At 36.5% G+C, this 21,082-nt stretch overlaps 3 protein-coding genes, 1 long non-coding RNA gene and 1 pseudogene across 6 annotated transcripts; 3 read left to right on the forward strand and 2 right to left on the reverse strand.

The window, feature by feature from the left end:
* Window positions 3,076-4,771, forward strand: LOC104762878 (50S ribosomal protein L25). Of its 2 annotated transcripts, XM_010486275.2 has the most exons (4): window positions 3,076-3,534; window positions 3,638-3,767; window positions 3,951-4,007; window positions 4,301-4,771. In XM_010486275.2, exons 1-4 carry the CDS (start codon window positions 3,145-3,147, stop codon window positions 4,528-4,530), a joined length of 807 nt encoding a protein of 268 aa, XP_010484577.1. In that variant the 5' UTR covers window positions 3,076-3,144; the 3' UTR covers window positions 4,531-4,771. The 2 variants fall into 2 exon arrangements, with proteins under 2 accessions (XP_010484577.1, XP_010484578.1); XM_010486276.2 differs by lacking the exon at window positions 3,951-4,007.
* LOC104762879 (mitogen-activated protein kinase kinase kinase YODA) lies at window positions 6,555-10,325 on the forward strand. Of its 2 annotated transcripts, none has more exons than XM_010486278.1 (11): window positions 6,555-7,286; window positions 7,386-8,048; window positions 8,147-8,234; window positions 8,319-8,381; window positions 8,474-8,640; window positions 8,745-8,820; window positions 8,959-9,018; window positions 9,112-9,237; window positions 9,326-9,553; window positions 9,641-9,720; window positions 9,867-10,325. In XM_010486278.1, the coding sequence occupies exons 1-11, from the start codon at window positions 6,820-6,822 to the stop codon at window positions 9,946-9,948; spliced, it is 2,100 nt and encodes a 699-aa protein (XP_010484580.1). In that variant the 5' UTR covers window positions 6,555-6,819; the 3' UTR covers window positions 9,949-10,325. The 2 variants fall into 2 exon arrangements, with proteins under 2 accessions (XP_010484580.1, XP_010484579.1); XM_010486277.1 differs by having other exon boundaries at window positions 6,556-7,286; window positions 9,899-10,325.
* On the forward strand, window positions 12,597-15,417 carry LOC104762880 (zinc finger CCCH domain-containing protein 62-like). Its single transcript, XM_010486280.2, has 10 exons — window positions 12,597-12,796; window positions 12,894-13,027; window positions 13,222-13,339; window positions 13,430-13,491; window positions 13,595-13,646; window positions 13,744-13,849; window positions 13,982-14,080; window positions 14,173-14,287; window positions 14,376-15,131; window positions 15,219-15,417. The coding sequence occupies exons 1-9, from the start codon at window positions 12,666-12,668 to the stop codon at window positions 15,116-15,118; spliced, it is 1,560 nt and encodes a 519-aa protein (XP_010484582.1). The 5' UTR covers window positions 12,597-12,665; the 3' UTR covers window positions 15,119-15,131; window positions 15,219-15,417.
* Window positions 15,472-16,749, reverse strand: LOC104762881 (annotated as a pseudogene).
* On the reverse strand, window positions 16,975-18,437 carry LOC104762882. Its single transcript, XR_763669.1, has 3 exons — window positions 18,244-18,437; window positions 17,567-17,614; window positions 16,975-17,266 (listed from the first exon to the last, which is right to left on the reverse strand). It is a non-coding gene; the product is annotated as an uncharacterized LOC104762882 (long non-coding RNA).

The raw sequence follows: 21,082 nt of genomic DNA on the forward strand, positions 1-21,082 counted from the left end.
TCACACGTAGGCAATACGTTAAAAAACTCAAACTACATTTTATTTTTAACCAAAAATCGATTATTATTTCTTATATTAGAACTATAGACAATATACACTCTGAAAAAAAACAATTGAGAAAAAACTAACAATTAAAAAGTCATTTTTGTTAGATAACGCTTAGGTCAGGGAATTATTTAAAAAAAAACAAAGTTTCAAGGGTGCACAAATACCCATAATAGACTAAAAATAAAAATACTAATAGAGTATTGGATTTCACCTTTTCTCCCATTTCTATCGTTGAGTTTTACGAAACCTAGGCAGAAAATTAACGTAGAAACGTAGAAAAGTCGCGTACGAAACAAAAGAAAAAATATAGTACTACTACAAAGGAACAAGGGATTGGCGTTAAAAGTTGGTATACGATGGCACTTTCATACGTACTCGTACGCATCATACTTTGCTTTCAATTAGCTCTTTGAATTATTTTTCATAAACCAACCTTCACAATATTTTTAAAAAATAAATCTAACAATAAATAGAAAGCATATTTGAAGAGAAATAAAAAAAATCTAGGAGTTGAGATTAAGATACATCCGATCTTTAAGACGTGGACCTGTCTAAAACTATAAAGTATACATACTTATTTCATTCGTGCACATCAGATGGCAATGCTGTAATAAATGATTACAGAGTAGTAGAACGACGAAAATAGAGGACCCATTGGATGGTGCTGTGCTGTGCTGTGCATGTCATCTTTATATCGCCAATAGAATACGACCGAAGTTTTACAGTGGGACCAATCATAAGAAGGGACAAAAGAGATGATAAACGAATACATCATCCATCTATGAATAAAATATACAGTATAATAAAATTGTTAAAGTTTATTTTTCTTTTTCTAAAAAATAAATTTAATGCTGTATATAACCAAATTCTTTCATGAATTTTTACAATGCTTAAGTTGCACAAATATGTATTTTTTTTTGAATAGTTGTAATCTCGCTATTCTTTTCTTTTTGTGTTGTAGAGTCTTACTTGTGTGAGGTTGGTAATTTGGGGAAGGAACTGAGATATACAAGTTAAAAACACCCTTTTTTGTCTCATTCTAAAAATATATATTATACCTCCAAGTTAAAAATTAAAAAAATCGTTGGGTTTGTTATATATTATTGTCAGCATGTTGACTTTGATATTTGCTCATTGTCACGTGCATTGGACCGTCTCTTATTTGCATGATATTAATGTTATTACATGTCTTATTGTAATATTCTTATTGTCTCCCCTCTAATTACAGTCTTACATAAACAAACTAATTTTCAAGTGTGTATAGTGATATAACAGACCAAACCATGTAAATAATGAAATCACATGAAAGAAGCACATATATTATTTGATCACATGTATTGCATTGCATAAATGCATACCATATTTGTACATGCATGGTACATAGCTAATAATAATACATTTTAAAATATTGTATCATATTGTCCAATAATATTTCACATAATATGATTATTAAATTATTTTGTAATTTCATTCTAATTATAAAAAGTAAAGTATATTTTAATATCTAGATATTATAAATATTTATAAAGAAATAGCTGAATTCTTATCATATATTTAAATATTTAAATGTATATTTAAAAATATATTTGGATTAGCTTGAAGTTCCTGTCATATATTTATTATAATAGTAATTTTAATTTTTTTTATTTAAAACAAAAATCACTTCTTCATTCATAATAAAAAAATTATGAATTTTTTCACAGTTTTTATTAACTTACATATTCTATCAAATATTTTCTAACTCTCATATTTTTAATCAGATCCATATTTTAAGGCACTAAATTTTAATTAATTACAATTATTTATTTATGTTTACGTTGATATTTTTTTGTCACCTTCATAGTAATTATAGCATTGCAATGACTGATTAATGATATTAAAAATAAGAAATAACAACTTCATTAAAAAATAATACATTATAAAATGTTGTATCATATTGTCCAATAATCCTTCACATAATATGATTATTAAGTTATTTTTAAATTTTATTCTAATTATAAAATCTAAAATATATTTAATATATAGAAATTATAAATATTTATAAAGAAATAGCTGAATTCATCTTTCGTTTAAAAAGAGAACTAAATGTATATTTAAACATCTAATTTGATTAGCTTGAAATTCCTGTCATATATCTATATTATCTTTGATTTATTTTTATTTAAAACAAAAATCAGTTTTATTCTGAATAAAAAAAATTATGAATAAAACTTCATTATCTTAGATTACAAACCTCACCATATGAGCTGATTTTGTCATGTGTATATCTGGCTTACCGGAAATGCAAGTTGGTGCCATGTTAGAAGCCGCACGCATTCCACACTTTTGAGTCCCAGTCCATTAATGCTGAGAAGATATTCTTTGCATGGTTGTATAATACATGAAAATATACAAATGAATCACTAAAACTGCCTTAGTTTGCTTTATCGGATGGATATAATCGCTGACTAGTCGATCAATAAAACATCTCTAAGAATATACAAGATTGAAGTCATGTAAATAAACAAATAAAATAAAGTAATATTGGCTGGTATGAAAATAAATCAAAATAAATTAAACAAAGAATGTTTGGAGTATGGACATTTGCAACTTTGGTTGATGGACGTAAACATAAGCTTAGCGTGTGAGCAACTGCAAATTGATAGGGCTTGGAAAATTTAGAATAAAACAACGATAGAATGTTGTTATTACGATAGAGACAAAAAGCACGACCAAATCATTCGTGATTCTTTCTTTATAAAATATCTCAATCGACATATCACATATCATTTGTGTAGTTTATGTATATAATAACAATAACATGCAATTTGGATTAGTATGTTTTATATGTTACGTATATGGATTTCAGCACAATTTTGGTTCACAACCCTTTTTTTCTTTGTATGTTTACAGTCCATAGATTTTTGTTTTATATGTGTATAGAACTCAATAACAAAGACTATTATTAATATAGGCCAACAATAGGCCCAATACCGATATTTTTTATTTTAGTCCACAGAAAAGCCCACAGAGCTTAAACCCCCTCGAACGTCTGAGAGAGTTTGAAGGGGAAACAAACCCTAACGTCAGTCACATCGAACTCTAAACCACACTGAGATGGCGAAATGGTTGCGTGGCCTGAGATCCGTGACGGCGGAGGTGGCTGATCTACCGGCGAATTCATTCGGTCGATCGATTCGGTGTATTCATCAGTATCAGACGATCCAGGCGATTCCACGCGAAGCCACGGGTCGAGGAGTATCGGCTCGAGACCGGACGATTGGCCGGATTCCCGCCGTGGTTTTCCCGCAGTCGCTACTCGAGACTGACACTTCGAAGCGAGGCGCGTCGAGGAAGCAGCTTTTGACGGCGGATAAGAAGCAGATTAAGTCTATTATCGACTCTGTTGGACTCCCATTCTTCTGTTCTACCACATTCCAGCTTCAGATCCGAGCTGGTCAGGGCTCTTCGACGCTTGTTGAATCGGGTCGAGTACTTCCCCTCAAGGTATTTTCTTGAGATTTCAATTTCAATCGTTGAATTTAGTAAAATGCAGATATTGTGAGTGAGAGTTTTGAATTTAGTGATGGGTTTTGGTGTTTCTTGTTAGATTCATAGAGATGAAGAAACTGGAAAGATACTTAATTTGGTATTCGTGTGGGCTGATGATGGGGAGAAGTTGAAGGTTGATGTTCCTGTTGTGTTCAATGGATTGGATCATTGTCCTGGTCTCAAGAAAGGTAACAGTTTCGTCATTCAGCTAGTTGTCACCTTGTTGTGCTTACTGAGATATCATGTGAGAACTGATAGGAGTGTTGTGAATTTGTCTTGATGCTGGTGTGAAGATTGGCTCTGAACTGTAATCGGGATTCTCTTTTTTCGATTGATGGCAACTTTGCATTGTCTTTGTTTTTGCTTGCTAGTGCTCATGAGTCATGTTCCTTCTGTTTTACTGCAATCCACCTGTTCTTACTATCGAGGTAAAGAGAAATTTATCACACTTTTATCTGATAGTAAAGTCTGCATTTCAACGGTGAAGGAATTAAAGAAACTAGATATATGATATGTTTGAGGTTTTCTCATGTGTGTAGGAGCAGAATTTTACTTTTATCCACTGGGGAATAGACTAGTTTCATGAATCTTCTCATGTAAATCTTTGTAGCAACAAAAATTCTAATGTTTATAATCTCATTGTTTTTTCTGTCAGTAAAACGGTTGGTCTTCTGTTTTGCTATCTAGATCTTTCATTCTGATCGTCTGTTACTGTGACCAGGGGGAAATCTACAGTCAATCCGGAGTACTCTAAAACTACTAGGGCCAGCGGAACACATTCCATCTAAAATCGAAATAGATGTGAGCAAACTCGACATTGACGACAAAGTGTTATTGCAAGACGTTGTATTTCATCCATCATTGAAGCTATTGAGCAAGAATGAAACCATGCCTGTGTGTAAGATTGTCGCCACAAGCCCTGTGAAAGAACCAAAAGCTGTTCCAGCATAAAAATAAGTCCTTGAAAAGGGTAATGTAATGTCTCTCCGAAGTTTCTGTTCCATAACAAAACATGATCATTTCTAGAAGGAAAGAAGCAATTTTTAGAATCAACCTTTTTTGTATAAACCCTGAGTGAAAGAACACTAAACCGTCTCTAGTTGCTATTTGTGTTTTTTGAACGACGCAGATCCAATTCGAATTGCGGATCAAATATCTGTTTTTCATCTTATGTATTTTTAATTTTGTCATATGACTCATCCCTCGCATCGCAGTGTCCGAACAATCTGAAATAGATTTGTTTCCAACTAAAGAACTTTGATTAGATTAGTTTGTACGCTGAAATAGATTCGAAATGGATTCGTGTTCCCAGCAAAACAGTCTTTGAATGGGTCGTTAACACTTAAATGAAGAGCCCAAGACTTGGTCCCATATCAGTGCTAACTAGGGACTAAGAATGACACGTGTCGTTTGTTGTGACCAGTAGATGTCGCCACGTATTCTTGGGTTTTCTTTGACCGTTGACTTGTTTGTGGAATCTTGCCAAAAAAATGTAGTTGACCCAGAACCAGTTCAGAATCTTCCCTCCCTCGCTTGAACTCGAAATTTCAATTCTTTATTCTATTTTTCTTTATTATTTATTTTATTTTATTTAGTTTATTAGTCTTTCATTATTTATTGTGGAAAATTCGTAAATAAAGTCTTCGTTACAAATTCATGATTTAAGTATTTTTTCAAATACGTTTGACAAAAAAAAAAATATATACATTGTTTCTTTTTACTTTCTCAACTTTAGTAAGATTGTTTATATATGTGAATGAGAACTCAAATTCATATGGATTTTTTTAAATAAACTATTAGATTCAAAACTTTTTTACATGCCAACTTAATATATTCGGGTAGATCTAAATAAATATTCCAGCTGCTTTTTGAAGCTTTGACTGACCCTTGATACGTGAATTTTGTAAAATTGTAATGGTATTGCATTTAAACGAGGTTTGTCTTCTAGCTTAGACTTGAAAATTGGAAAAAAGATATTTAAACGGAAGCATCCTGTGACTTTGGGTATTACACTGTGTGACCGTGTCAGAATATAAAATGTAAAAGCAGAGTGAAATATATCAAAAGTAATAATAATAAGAAAAAATCAAGTTTGTTGACGAAAAAAGCAATATAGAAGGTGACTAGCTTAGTTAAATTAAACTAATGACCAAGTTTAAGCTGGTGTAAACCACCTGGTTTTAAAATTTAGTCAATGCCTCGAGATCCGTACAGTACGGTTTTAGATGGAGTCGGATTTACGCATGTGTCTATCTATTAGAGGGATTGACATTTTCTCGCATATTTTTCTTAATATTTCTCTTTCACATCATAATAATAATAATAATAATAGACTTTAGTACTATATTTTGTGTGGTAAAAAGTTTTCTTAATAGTGTGATGTCTTTTATATGTAGATGGAGATTTGTGGAGTAGGTTCATTAAAAAAAAAGAGGAATTCAATAGCAACACAAACAAGACAAAGGTGACAACAAAGAGGTTGGTTTGGTTGGTGGTGTATAAATATGTCCTATCTCATAACTCCAAAAAAAAATATACAATAGAGAATAGAAATGTAGAGATAAGAAAAGAAATTCAATAATGTTTACATGTAAAATATTTTTATACATGTTAGTGAAAGTTTTATAAAAATAGACAGTAGTTTTTTTTTAATACATGGTAAAGTTTGATAAATTACCATATAATTTTAAAGTTATATGGTAAAGTTTGAAAACTATAATATTATAATTTCTTTTAATTAATAGAGTTTTTAAACAAGGTAATATATACAAAATTACTAAACCATATATATGGCAACATATCTAAAAAGTTGATATTTTTCTTTAAAAAAACGATATTTCATACCATAAAAAGACCAGAAAAAGCCGTTGTAAACCGTATCTCTCACATAAACACAGACCGAACCGCCTCTCAAGTTTTTTTCATCTTCCTCTTTATTTATAACAGAGAAAAGATAAATTCCCCAAAAATAAAAGAAAATAAGTTGGTCCTAAATACGTAAAAATAATCACTCTCTTTGGTTAGAGAAATTATAATTTTTTTTGTGTGCGTTCTGGTTTTTGTTTTTTTCTGTTAAATCCGTTGGGTTCTTCCATGGATCCTCCTCATCGTCATCGCTTTCATCTCCTTCTTTCTTCTTCTGCTCGATTCTAATAATCGCGTAAGAGAAAGAAAAAAAAAAAAAGGGATTCATGTGCAGCAGCAGCAGATTTTGTATGAGCATACCATGATTCTCTCGCTATGCGTTGGCTTCCGCAAATCTCGTTCTCGTCTCCTTCCTCCTCTCCGTCTTCTTCTTTAAAACCCGTGGCTTCTTACTCCGAATCTCCGGATCCAGATCGTCATCATCAGGATCGGGATCGATTTCACCGCCGCTTGTTTCGTTTCAACCGCGGCAGGCTCACCCGTCAGAGGAAGCTTCGTCACTTGACGGATGACGATGTTTTGTTGGGCGAGCGTCGTGCTTCTACCTCTTCTTCCACCTTCGATTCCGGTTTAACCCGCTCCCCCAGCGCTTTCACCGCCGTTCCTCGCTCTCCTTCTGCCGTCCCGTTGCCGTTGCCTCTCCCGTTACCGGAGGTGGTCGCCGGAGATTCGAGGAATCGAAGTGCCGGAAACGCTAGAGGAGGAGGAGGATTGGATGAGAGAGATCGAGATCCCGAGAGAGTTGTTGCTGACCGCACATCCTCTGGTCCTCCTCTCACCAGGTAGCCAATTTCTTCAATTTAGGGTTTGGAGATTTTGATCCTACTGCTTGTTTGTTTGTTTATTGATTCTTATCTTTTCAAATTGTGTTTAAAAATCAGCGTCAATGGCTTTTCACGTGACACGAGGAGAGCTTCGGAGAATTCGTCAAATCAAGAAACGAGTCCGAGGAACAGAAATGGTTATTGGGTGAACATTCCAACCATGAGTGCTCCGACGAGTCCGCACATGAGTCCTGTGCCTAGTCCTCAAAGGAAGAGTACTGGCCACGATTTGCCTTTTTTTTATTTGCCTCCTAAAAGCAATCAAGCCTGGTCTGCTCCAGATATGCCACTTGATACCTCTGGACTTCCTCCTCCTGCTTTTTACGACTTCACTGCCTTTAGTACTGACAACTCTCCGATCCATAGCCCACAACCTCGAAGTCCACGCAGGCAGATCAACAGAAGCCCACAGCCTAGCAGGCCATCTTCACCGTTACATTCTACGGTATCCCCTGATCACTCTGCTCCACCACGGGATAGTGTTTCCTCACCATTGCATCCGAGGATGTCCATTGATGTTACTAATGGACGCCGTGATAGCTGTAATGTTCATCCTTTGCCTCTCCCTCCTGGAGCTGCTTGCCCCTCTTCAGCAGCTGCTTCTGTTCCTTGCCCTCAGGCTCCTCTTAAACAGGATTCGTTCCCGATGAATTCTCAGTGGAAGAAAGGGAAGCTAATAGGTCGTGGTACATTTGGAAGCGTTTACGTTGCCAGCAACAGGTAGTAATTCTTACTCATTGTATCTTTCCTACAGTTGCTTGGTGCCAAGAATGCTTTCTCTTTTCTTTAGTGCCTTCTGATTTGATTTTCATTTGCAGCGAAAATGGAGCACTGTGTGCGATGAAGGAAGTTGAGTTATTTCCTGATGACCCAAAATCCGCAGAGTGTATAAAGCAATTAGAGCAGGTAAGATACAGGAGAGACTTTGATCTCCGTGAGCCTATAGGTTCGTTTGTTCTATGTCATAACGTTTTTTTTCTTTTATCTCAGGAGATCAAACTTCTAAGTAACCTTCAACATCCAAACATTGTGCAGTATTTTGGTAGTGAGACAGTAAGTATCCTCTGTTTACATGTATAGAGTTACCAACCCAATGCAGCGTGGCTGAAGATCCATTGACTAATTCTTTGATTTTGCATGTCCAGGTAGAAGATCGTTTCTTTATATACCTGGAATATGTTCACCCGGGTTCAATAAACAAATTTATCCGTGATCATTGCGGTGGTACCATGACAGAATCTGTTGTTCGCAATTTTACTCGTCACATTTTGTCTGGGCTGGCTTATTTGCACAGCAAAAAGACAGTCCATAGGTAATAAAGTCACAATATTACTGTAATCAATTTTTGGTGAATATTTTTCCAGATGTTGAAGCTTAAGCATATTGATTTTTCCCTATTTTTGTTAATGTCATCAGGGATATCAAAGGTGCTAATCTCCTTGTTGATGCTGCTGGGGTTGTCAAGCTTGCTGACTTCGGCATGGCTAAACACGTGAGTTCTATATTCTGTTTAGTATTATTATTGCTAATTGTCTTCTTCAGTCATCAGTCAGACTGCGAATATCATGGATTCTTGGTCTTTGCTTTGTTTCAGTTTGATAATAATAAAGTTGTTATTTATCTTATTCAGCTTACCGGGCAAAGAGCTGATCTTTCGTTAAAGGGAAGCCCGTACTGGATGGCACCAGAGGTGTGGTCATTGTTTTATGATCTTTGGAATACACTAGACTCTACAAACTCTCTCTATATATGTATATACTAATATATTTGTTTACTCACACAGCTCATGCAAGCTGTGATGCAAAAAGATAGCAACCCAGATCTCGCTTTTGCTGTTGATATATGGAGTTTAGGATGTACAATCATTGAGATGTTTACCGGGAAGCCTCCTTGGAGTGAGTTTGAAGGGGTAAGCACACACATATGTCTGATATTGAGTTTTTTTTTTCTTCTCCTGATATCTAAAGCTCTTTGTATCAACTTTGCTTTAACCATAGGCTGCAGCAATGTTTAAGGTCATGAGAGATAGCCCACCGATACCTGAATCAATGTCACCTGAGGGTAAAGACTTTCTGAGATTATGCTTCCAAAGAAACCCAGCTGAGCGACCAACCGCATCTATGCTGCTAGAACATCGGTTCCTAAAGAACTCTCTGCAACCAACCTCACCAAACAACAACGATGTCTCGAATTGCTCTCAGTCATTCAACGGGATGAACATAACAGTAAGCAAAACCTCGATACAAGCGTTGCATATCCTCTCATGTACCACCGGCCTATGTCATTAATATTAAACAATCTCTGCCTTACAGGAACCAAGCAGTAGAAGGGAGAAACCAAATTTCAAACTAGATCAGATTCCGCGAGCTAGAAACATGACATCCGCAGAGAGGTAATGGATCATCATCATCCATCCATCACAATTTTTACTCGCATTAAGTTTTGTTTTTGAAGCATGTTTGTGAAACTTGTGTTCTTGTTTTTTTTATGTCTGTGTTGTTTTTTTTTTTTGTGTGTATGACTTGGCTTTTTCCACAGCTTCTTCACACGTACTTCTTTTTCTCCTCCAGTGAAAGTGGGCAGCAGCAGCAGCAACAACAGTACCGGTCTCCCGAGCTAACAGGAATGGTGTCCCGTCTGTCTCCTCGTTCAACTCTGGAGGCAATTCCAAGCCCGTCTCTTTCCCAGAGAGCAAAGCCGAGCAGTGACCGGAGAAGAACCTGCGTGACTTCAGATCACCTTTGATTTGTGCAAGCTTCAGAGGTTTAACGATAGAAGCTACACTTCTATACGTATTTTTGTACATGTATGTGTATGTCAATGTACGTATTTAGAGTTTGGGGTCCTGGGGGGGGGGGACATTACAACTGGGGATGAATGAAAATGATGTGGGTAGAAGAAATATGTATGTCTGTAAAATTATAATTGTTGAATCGATAGAAGAAGCTTCTTTCTTTTTTTTTGGCTGAAGAGAGTTGTGTATAATAATTTGTTAAACGACGTCTCGTCTCTTGTGTACATTTGGTTTCGGGTCTGTATGGCTTTTAGATTTACATCCAATTTTTAAAAATTTAATCTCCATCTCCGATTAGTGTGTCACTCATTTTCTCTTGATTAATGATGTAGAAATTACTCTACTTAAAAGTCAAGAAAATACTTGTTAAGGTAACAGTTCGCTCTAGTCGTTTCTTTTTCCGGCACAACTTCCGAATTTCCTCTTCCCGGTGGCGTCGTCTCAAATCGACGCTGTTGAGCTGCTTTCTGTTCACTGTAGTTCTCTCCTCTTATACCAGCACTGCTTCTGGATCGATTTCGAATCCACCGGAGGTTTCTCGATCTTTCACGCTACTCTGGCAATGCGTAAGCTTCAACTCCTTTCTCACCCCTCTGCTCAACCGGTGTTTCGTCTCAACGAGGTGATTCTCCCGAGACTACAACCATTCGATGATAAATCTGAGATTTCTAGGCTCCATGTGTGTTCTGCCCTTCACCTCTCTTACCGGTTCGTCTTGATGTCAATCCCATCATCTCCTTCCTCCTTGGGTTCTTACCCCATCACCAAGTGTTCTACTTGGCCGATGCTAGAAGTGAGCTCTGTTTTGACGCCGGAACTGTGTGAGATCTGGTCGATAAAAGCGTCAATCATGGTGACCTTGTATCCCCCTCCTGCACTTTTGGTCTCTTTAATTTGTGTCTTGGCTATGCTCTCCTCCGATCTGCCGCTTTATCCAATGAAGATTTGCCTCACAAATCAGACCAATCTGCTTTATGCCGATCTTGTTGCTGAAATGAGTTTTTACGACTCACGCTCTCAATGCATATCCCTATCAAATCCTCCTTTGTCCCCTCAATCCAGATTTGAGCCCAACTCTTATCCGCAAACCCTGGTAGATAGAGTTCTTCGACTAGTATTGGTTACATGTATGATCCTGAAGCTATTTCGACCATATAGAAGTTTATCGAACCCATCTCGTTTAGGTCACTCTACCTCTATCTTGGTTGGCCGCAAACAATCAAATAGCTGTGTAATTGCCTGTCTAGATTGGTAAGTTAAATCCTTTTGTCAAGATCAGTTGGAAAATGAATACCAAACGCCCACCGAACCTTTTAATCTGTATCATTTGTATCATTACCACTTTCCTCTCGGTTCCAACCTAGTGTCTATCTTAGTGCATCTAAGCAAAGCCGACAACAAACTTTGTGTGGGAACCCTTAACCTCCATGGCTATGAGCTCCATATGAGGGAGGACCCACCTGCTCTGTTACGACCTTGCTTTCCTTTCCCTAGGTTCAACCTTAAAACAATCTTATCCATCATTATCGTCACACTTTTGACATTAATTGTGACATATTTTAATCTGACTTCAAACGTCACAAAATTGTGACAAAATATCTACGAATTTGTGACAAAAATAGTTAGTCGCAACAACGTATCTAAAGTGTCACAAATTTGTGACGTGAAATTTTCATCACAAACGTTCGTCTCAATAAGACCATTTTTTTGTAGTGGATGTAAGCTCAAGTATGTCTTAATATCTCAATGCAATATTGGCTACAAGCTTTGTGTGGGACTCCTTAACCTCCATGGCCATTGGCTTCATGAGAGGGAGGACCCACCTGCTTTGTTATAATATTGCACATATCTTTTTAGAGTCCCAGATGTAGCTTCACCCCATGCTATGAGAATTGAGCCAGAAATTGCTGTAAACTTTGATCTATTTGTCTTGAAGATTCTCGCATTTGCTAGAGCACCCTCTCTCATTCCACCTATGTACCACTTTTGTAAACGCTCCACTGCATATATTACAAGAGCTATTGCTGATCATTTGTTGATCTAGGAAGTCGCGAAGCTTGTCTTCAAAGACGCTTCCACCATGGTCCCAACAGATTTTTCAAGTTTTGCTAGCCTCTCAAAGACTTGCACCTTCTTGCATCTTTTTTGTAACCTTGTTAAGCTTTTTAACCTTTTATGTTTCTCTTTGTATGAAACCTCCTCTTTGAAAATTTAAGTTTAATGAAAACTTTTGATAAAAAGAAAAAAAAAAAAATCAAGAATTTGATGAAATCAAACAAAAAGACGTGATTGGTGGTGAATAGATTAAAAAAAAAAAAAAACTGGTTAAATTTTGTAGATACTTAAAAATACAAAGTGATTTGTGTAAATATCTAACATTAACACCCCCACCCCACTATCAGATTCAGGATTTTGAGAAAAAGGAAAATTTCCAAATTCCGAAGATATTCTCAGAGCCGTTTGGTTTTTTTTTTTTTTTTTTTTTTNTTTTTTAATATAATTTTTTGAATTCTCGTCGATTCGAATCAACAGATCTCTCTCTCATGTCGGAGGAGAAGAGGGTAATCATTGATCTCCGTAGCTCGGACGAGGACCAAGACGATGGTTTCGTTGATGAGAATAACTATGAGCACGCTGACGTAACGGATGAAGAAGACGAAGATACGAATTCTAGGTATTTTCTCTAACGCTTCCTTCTTTGCTTATTTATTTTGAATCTTAATTTTTGGGGATTAATTTAATCGATTCTGCAATTTTATCTAAAAAATCAGTGGAGATGAAGATGATAGCGATTGGCGCCACGATGATGCTATGGACTCAGATGTTGACTACGATGACGCTGACGAGACTGTTGGGGAGAAACGCGGCGATGATGATGATGACAAAGTCACTCGCCTCCTCACAGGTTTTTGTCCTTTAGGGTTTATAAATCTTTACTCTTTCGCCTCTGTTACTGCGTTTGTCTAAAACCAATTTCGTATTTGACCTAACATTGTTAATCGCAAAACGGATTGATTGATCCATCAAAATCGTGTCTGTGAGTTTGTTTTTTTTTTTTTTGCATCTTTGATTTGAACACTCGTTTTGTTGATTTTGTAGCCGGAAGCGATTTGAAATCCTTAAATCTGAAAGAGTGTAAAGCATATCTGAGAAAGTATGGTCTAAGGTTGTCTGGCACCAAACCTGTTTGTATTGACAGAATTGTTGAGCATTGGAGGTATTGCCGCTTATAATCTCTCTGTGTCTTGTGGGAATTCAAAAGGATAAACTACTTTATATGCTCATGATCCTATTTTCCTTTTTTCAGGATAAAAGATGGAAGTGGGGAAGCTGTGTATCCAAGATCATCTTTTGCTATCAACTGTAAAGGTAATACTCTTTTGGATATGCTTTTCTTTTGTGTCATTGTGTGTGTATGTGTGTGTGTGTTACAGATTTCAGCAGAGTTTGACAGTCGTATAAATTGGTGCAGGTGATGTCTGCAAAGGAGATACTGTTTTGTTTACACAGAAGGTTCATCAGAAGTAATTACCTTCTTTAACTTATGTTTTTTACTTGTTATCACATTTGATTTGATTGCCTCGTATTGATATGTAAATCAATGATCTTGGGTTTGAGTAGGTATGAAAAGATGAAAAGGAGTGGAAAGATTATGGGGAGAAGAACTGTCGCTGGCCAGGTTGTTAAAGAAAGCTATGGTACTGCTAAACAGCAACACACTTTCACTGTAAGTATGACCGACCTCAAATGCTCATCTTCATTCTGTGATTTGCTTTTGATCCATTCTATATTTGTTGACTGGTTAATTCTGACTTCCAGTCTCATAAACTAAACTCTATGGTTTGTGTCTTTACCAAAGATTGAAGTGCTTTGGTGCGAGGGAACACAGAAATTGCCTCCTCTGTATCCGTTACTAGTGAAAGGACGAAATCTTTATAGGTTAATGACCTTGAGGCAGGTGAGTTGTCTTCATTATGTTGTATTTTTTACTTTTCATACTCAGTCACGAGTCTTGCGCTTATGAGTTGGTTGCTCCATTTCTTTTTCCAGCGATGGGCTAATGAAGCAGACAGAGCCAAAGTTCTTTCAGAAAAGCATAGCCGCGGTGCCGCAGCAAGAAAGATTATGAGAGAAAGGAAAATAAAGTCAGGCTATGTACTAAAAGGTGAGATGCTATAGTCTTCTTTGTTATATAGGTATGTTTATATATATGAGAGATATCTTTTAGTGATCTTTCGGTGTTTTGTAACCAGATGGAAGACTTCAAAAGCCTGGTCATTTGAAGAAGCCTTGTCAAGTGAACACAAGAAAAAACGAGAAAGATGAGAATCTAACCCAGAGGTTTGGACCAGACGTTCCGGCTAATCATTCACTTGTTGCTTTTCCAAACCAAAATCCTTCACAGGGACATAAGAATCCAGCACAGTTGAGAAATATGAACCCCCCTAATTCCTACGCTTCCCATTCATACGCTCCTCGGCCACATCCGCCTCTTACATATGCTCCTCGACCAAATCCGCCTCTTACATATGCTCCTCGACCACATCCGTCTCTTACATATGCTCCTCGTTCATTCGCACCTATCAATGTTCCCCATTCACATCTTCCTCGTCCAAACCAAACAAACCAAAGACCACCACCAGCTTTCTACAACAGAAGACCTGCCTCTAATGCCTTGCAGGGACAAGCATCATTCAACCCACATACTATGCCGGTTACACATCAGAGGCCATACCAGAACCATCATACCAACCATGGCAGCTTGAACAGTGGTTACAACCTAGGCGTGAGGGACTTGGATCACTTCTCGGGAATGATGATAAGCCAGAGAACAGAAGGAGACACATACAGGCAGAGTGAGGTAACTCGCGGACCATACAAGAACCATCATACCTACCGTTCCAACTCCAATAATGGCTACAACCATGGGGGTAGGGACTTGTACATTGCAAACCACATAAGAGAAGGAGACAATCAAAGACCAAATTATCGATAACACACCGTACCTTGTGAGTAATATCTTTTATCATCATATGAACTTGGCACAGGTCTCTTTTGCAAGTAAACTTACTTTTACACATTTTTCTTGTTCTCAGGCCATTGGAAAGCGTCCTGAACATCGGTTCTTAATCCTTCTCTGTGATTCGAAAGAAAGCTTTCCAAGGCTCATGATTCTCTTGATCATCTGTTTCTCTATTGTAACTGTGAGTTTGATTCTTGCCTTCAATCATCTTGAGTGTCCAAGTCCGCCCTAAAAAATTATTACTCTATATGTCAAGGATGGTTTGTTGGCTTTATTCTTTATTTCTTTAAACGAAATATTCTACCAAATGTTGTACGTAGATATAAAAAAAAAACAAAGGACTGAAGAAGAAAATCACTCTCGTTTGAAACTTGGCAAGAACCATCGGGATCTAGAGCGGGGATAGGAGGAGCAAACAAATCGGTGCGGTAGCTCAACCTTGTTTGAATCGAGGTTGAATATGAAGATTTCGTTTTTTTCATATTGATCTTCGAAAAAGGAATAAGCAGTGGAGAAGTAGATGGAGTTCCTCTTGATTACTTGCGAGTCCTTGGCGAGCACAGTGATACCCAAATCCAAAAGAATGGCCTCGTCTCCCAAAGAAACAACTCTCTCCCACTCGTTGTTCCCTATCATCTAGTGGATTTTAAATTCCCATATGTTAGAAAAACACGGACGACGGCACTCAACGATTAAGACATCTCCGGCTAGATTGATTACCACATTGTTCTTAAAGTGAGCCACCACCCGGTCCTTCCCTGGGATCTCTCCAGGAAGTCTCATGACAACGCCAATACTTGGTTGGTGTAAGCAGCCACTTACGCTAGTTTTGAAAACTCTGAGCGGAGTATCTCCAGAAAAATCGAAGATTTTGAGTTTGGCATAGTTGAGACAGTAGAGCTTGTGATCCTTAAAAACCATGCTAAAACACTCTTCGATGCCTGACAAGGTTGGGATTTGTTTCCATGAATTGTCTCCTTTCTTGAAACAAAGGGCATAGTCTTCACCAGCCATTCCAATGACTAGGTGGTCTTTGGTTTTCTCATCGATCCATAGTATGGGACAGGTGAGTCCATAATATGTTTTAAAAGCCGGTAGGTTGATTCTCTCGCCGGTTAAGAGATGCAGGATATAAAGATTAAACTGATGGTCGTGCATGTATTCATACTGAGGTTGCATCAGAAGCCAGCTTCTACAAGTAGCCACACAAAAGCTCTTTGAGAAATCGTCGCCGAGATTTGGAGTTTTGTACATGTTGTGTTTTTCTTCAGGGTTGAACAAGAGACAGTAATCGTTGCCCTTGGAGAATCGAATCATCCAAGGGATTTGGTTATTTGGCTGAGAGTTTCTTGAAACTGATTGCCAAGAGGAACAGACTGATTTGGCTCGTTGGAAATCGGCAAAACCAAGGCGTTCAAACACCAATTGCAGGAGATCTGAAGGAAGCTTCGACCAGCTATGGCATTGGGGTTGTGGAGAGGCCGCCATATCACGGATTCAGGGTGTAGCGGAGATTCCTCGAAACTTGTCTACCTGAAGCTTCTTCGTTTTGAGAGACATCACGCGATTTATTTAGGTCTAATAACTAAGAGCAAGATTAACCGCGGGTTCATATATTGGGGTACTTATACACTGTTTGAATTTTTTAAGAATTTATTGTGTATTGTTTTGTAAATAAGAACTCATGATCTCTTAGTAAAAACTTTCTCCTCCAATGGTAAGTTTTAATTCTGGGTCTTTTATTTTTTTTATAAATTATTTTTTGAAATTTGAAAGTTTTAAATAGAATAGAAGTAGTATAAATGTGTAAACATTTAAGTTTTTATAAAGATAGGAAAATATTGCATTTAATTAATTTGTAAACATACAAAACATAATAAAAAACATTAATACATTGTGGGATGTAGTAATCTCAAAAGGGAGATTCAGCTTTGTTTTGGGGAATGAATGAGAAGTGAATACAACAAAATTACAAAAGGTTTTTGATTTGTTCACACCAAGGTAAAAGAATTACAAACACGACTGGAACTCTAGTTTAAGGTTCTCTTGTATGAGTAGAGGATTCAACTTAAGATGGGGACAATCAGAGGATTCATCTGTGCAATATATACAATTGCCCACCTACCATAGTCAAAAGATAAAAAAAGAAACTGTGACCAAAGCAACATAGAAATCAAACTCGATATAAAGACACTCAAAACATCTTTAACGTAAAATCAAACTGGAAGTTGTGTTCTAGACATCTTTAGCTTGCAGGATTCGGCATTTTGTTTGATTAAGGAGAGGAAGCAATAACAGGTCTATTGACACTAAGCAAAACTGAAGACAAAGAAAAGCACAAAAAGAGAAACAAGGGCTGCAAATGTAAACCAAAAAGGCCAGAAAGCAACATGTAATAGTATATCAAAAGCATAAACTTACATCATCCAACAGCAGATTGTCGCAGCAATGACCAAGGTAAGATGTATCCTGTTATCAGAGAAATTTTTACTCCATTACATGTTTACAGAACGAGAGTTCAAAGCAAAAATAGTCAAGAAACAAAGAAGACAGACTATGAATTACAAAGCTTGAACACATCCATAAAACCTTAAGAGCACAAGAAACAAAACCATTATAGTACTATTTCTAACATCAACCAAGCTACCTTGAAGAAATCACCACGTCAAGCAACCCAATTCAAAGAATTTGAAACCCATTATTAAATGTTTCCTGTTTTACAATTCTCAATTCCAAGAGTAAGAGAGTTCAAATATTCAATCATCTTCAGAAGAGATTTTACGTTCAATTGAATCCTGGGAACTAACATTGATGCAGCAATCAAATCTAACAGAGACACACGACCAATTCATACCTTAGGATATTAAGAAATCAAATTAAAAAAATATCAAAAAATTTGCAAAGTAAGAGGGAACCCATGTTTGATTCCTGAAATGTATTACACGCACGTGAATTCAAGGTACAATTTTAAAGCGATCGATTCAAATCCGATTGAAAAAGACGGGAGAGGAGAAAATGTCTGAGAGATCTTACAGATTTGCGATCCAAATTCAAAGAACCCTAATTGATTCAAACAACAAACATCAAATAACCCTTACCTTGGGATTCCAATTGATTCAAGCTCTTCCTATTTTATCTATCGCGATGGGACACGGCCGAGTCATCAATTCACGATGATGAGTATCTCTTCCGACCACAATCTCCTCTTCTTCCACACCCTTCGATTCCAAATACAAATCTTCGTTTTTTCGCAGTCGCGAGAGAAAGAGAGAGAGAAGGAAAGAAATGATATGCCATCCAAATAATTTTTTTTCCCCTTTTCTATTTTTTTGTTCGACCAATACAATGCTGACACGTATAGTCTCTTAGAACGTAAATGAGTATACTATATAAGGAGATCTCTTAGATTTTTTTTTTTTGTTCTGATTCATTTTTTTGGACCAAAATGCTAAGAACTCCACTATGAACATGCCGATGGGGAAGGTCTAACTAACTAACTAAATTAAATAAAATAAAATAAAGGCTCAAATCAAAAATTGGTTAATTCTTCATTAACCGGTTGACAAAGAACCTAAAATAATTTAATACTTCATTAACCATTCCAATAAGGCAAAACTAGGTGACAACATTAGAGACGTTTTCAGTCATCTAACTAATTAAGTAAATAAACACTAAGGCTGGAAAAGAGGGAAGAGATGTATGTATTCGAATTCCACACCACACTAACCAATTCATTGTATTCAAGGTTTGGTAGCGAGTAGGAGGAAGAAAAACAAAGCATGTGTTTACATGTTTAAATGCGAACAAATGAATTTTGGATCTCTACAATAACTACCGTGAGCTCATATTCCAACGGAGAAATGAGTGTGGAAAATCCAAGCCACATATTTCAAAACTGTGTTTGATCTTGGAATAGCAAACTCTGGATTCCTCTTCAATGTTCAGGCAACCACATTGAAGGAATCCATATATTGCTACTTCCGAGATCAAATACAGTCTTGATATGTGATTTTTAATTCTCCAATTGCTACTATATTTATTTCTTTGATTTTAGTTCTCCAAAATTTCTTTTATAGCAGCCTAAATCATTTAAACAGAGAAATTATAGGCTGGTATCAAAGAGATTAATGTACCAATTGGAGAGCTGAGCATTTATAATGGTGGAATAGTTCCTTGCTCCACAGTTGTCATAACGTTTACGATTGGTACGACGTAAAAATAAAAAGCCTTTTCCCCCTCACCCCACAATAGGTACGACGATCATGGTTTTTAATATCAATCACTCTAGTTACAAATCTTCTGAGTTTTTTAAATAATTATCCGGTTCTAAACATCAGACTTTAACAAGTTCTGAGGAACCTTTAGGCCTTAACAAAGAAACCCTCAGACTCATCTCCATCATAACCTTCTCTCACTTCTTTAAACATGAGCACGTCATCACACATATCTCGCCGTTCGTCTCTTGTTTTATCTTTTTACTAGTATTATGACCCGTCCTATGGACGGGAACATGCATGTATCACTGGTTTTATATTATTGAAATATTTTTTGTTTGTAAAATCAAACTGTTAAGACTTAACCAAAAATGTAAAACTCTGATGAACATGACCTCTAAGAATGATAAGAAAACATTAATTTAGTGCAGTGTTTGAGACAATAATAAATCAGTTTCTTTGAATTAGTACCATACTAAAGGATAACATGGTTTGCACAAAAATAATAAAATAAATAAAAGATAACATGGAAATGAGTTTTATAATAAAAAAAAAACAAAAAATACTTACAGCTCTTCTTATACAGTAGACAAATTTTAGAGATACAGACAGCAGGAGAGTAGATGGAAACTGACATGGATTGTACATAGTGAGCTTTATCTGGTTTTGTTCTTGAATCTTAAAATGTAGAGTAATAATCTCCAACCATGAATCTGAAATAAAGAGGAAAAGAAGTCAATAAGCTTGGATCGATTACAGTTTTTCTCATACAATTTATAATCGATGTAAATGATGTAAAAAAAAATTAGTGGAAAGGCAGAGAAAGCAAATACCAGAAAAAGATTGAGAATTTGAGTCCAACATGAAATAGAATTTTTATTTTGTAAAAGAAGATTAAACAGTTTAAAAGATTGTGGTGTAGTGTATGAGAAAATTTAGGGATTTTATGATTTTTTTTATTTTTTTTATTTTTTTAAAATATGTAGAAAAATAAATAATATGAGGAAGTTACGTATTTTTGTTTTTTTTAACAGAAAAAATTAATTTTTTCTAATTTTAAAATTATGAACAAATCCTAAGTGGCACATTTTTACTGGGTCATGTGACTTGTGCTGGATACACTTACGGTTTGATACTTTTCTTGCACGGACCTACCCATGAAAACGTTTTTGCTCATAAAGCCCACTGGGCTTCGCATTATTATATAAAATATTTTTAATCTTTTGGTTTTTATTATTTATTTCTTTATTGGTTGCCGAAACTTGCAAACCTGGCATCAGAGTTTGCTAACAAGTTCTGAGGACCCTTAACAAAGAAACTCTCACACTCATCTCCATCAAAACCTGAGCAGCTTTTACCTTCTCTTACTTCCTTAAACCTATCCATCAAATGAAGCCCTGTCAAGTGGTCTCCCCAGATATCGTACTTATACTCTTTCGCCTTCTCTTCTTTCACTTCGGTTCTTGAGTTTGCTCCAGGAGCTCTCACATTTGGAGCCAAAGAGCTACGTTCTATGATCATTGACTTAACTCCTGAAACCGGAAACGTTGCTGAATGTGACAAGACTGGTTTAGGAGGCTTTACGGGCTTTGTTGTGGCTCGAGTAGTAGTTGGTGGTTCTGGTGACATTGGAGAGTTGGGAGTTGAGTTTCCGCTGTGACTGCTTGAAACATCTGTGCGCTCAGATGTTAATCCGTTGATTCCTCCTTTCTTCTTCTTCTTG

This window comes from Camelina sativa, chromosome 18, assembly GCF_000633955.1.
Source record: "Camelina sativa cultivar DH55 chromosome 18, Cs, whole genome shotgun sequence".
Taxonomy (NCBI): Eukaryota; Viridiplantae; Streptophyta; class Magnoliopsida; order Brassicales; family Brassicaceae; genus Camelina; species Camelina sativa.

Excerpts from the sequence above, each read along its gene's own strand:
- LOC104762878 (XM_010486275.2), top strand. The coding sequence starts at position 3,145 with ATGGCGAAATGGTTGCGTGGCCTGAGATCCGTGACGGCGGAGGTGGCT. Across the intron at positions 3,768-3,950 it reads TTGTCCTGGTCTCAAGAAAG|TGCTCATGAGTCATGTTCCT; the intron begins GTAACAGTTTCG and ends TTTGCTTGCTAG. Across the intron at positions 4,008-4,300 it reads CACCTGTTCTTACTATCGAG|GGGGAAATCTACAGTCAATC; the intron begins GTAAAGAGAAAT and ends TACTGTGACCAG.
- LOC104762879 (XM_010486277.1), top strand. The coding sequence starts at position 6,820 with ATGCGTTGGCTTCCGCAAATCTCGTTCTCGTCTCCTTCCTCCTCTCCG. Across the intron at positions 9,019-9,111 it reads CGTACTGGATGGCACCAGAG|CTCATGCAAGCTGTGATGCA; the intron begins GTGTGGTCATTG and ends TTACTCACACAG. Across the intron at positions 9,238-9,325 it reads CTTGGAGTGAGTTTGAAGGG|GCTGCAGCAATGTTTAAGGT; the intron begins GTAAGCACACAC and ends CTTTAACCATAG.
- LOC104762880 (XM_010486280.2), top strand. The coding sequence starts at position 12,666 with ATGTCGGAGGAGAAGAGGGTAATCATTGATCTCCGTAGCTCGGACGAG. Across the intron at positions 13,492-13,594 it reads TTTTGCTATCAACTGTAAAG|GTGATGTCTGCAAAGGAGAT; the intron begins GTAATACTCTTT and ends AAATTGGTGCAG. Across the intron at positions 14,081-14,172 it reads GGTTAATGACCTTGAGGCAG|CGATGGGCTAATGAAGCAGA; the intron begins GTGAGTTGTCTT and ends TTCTTTTTCCAG.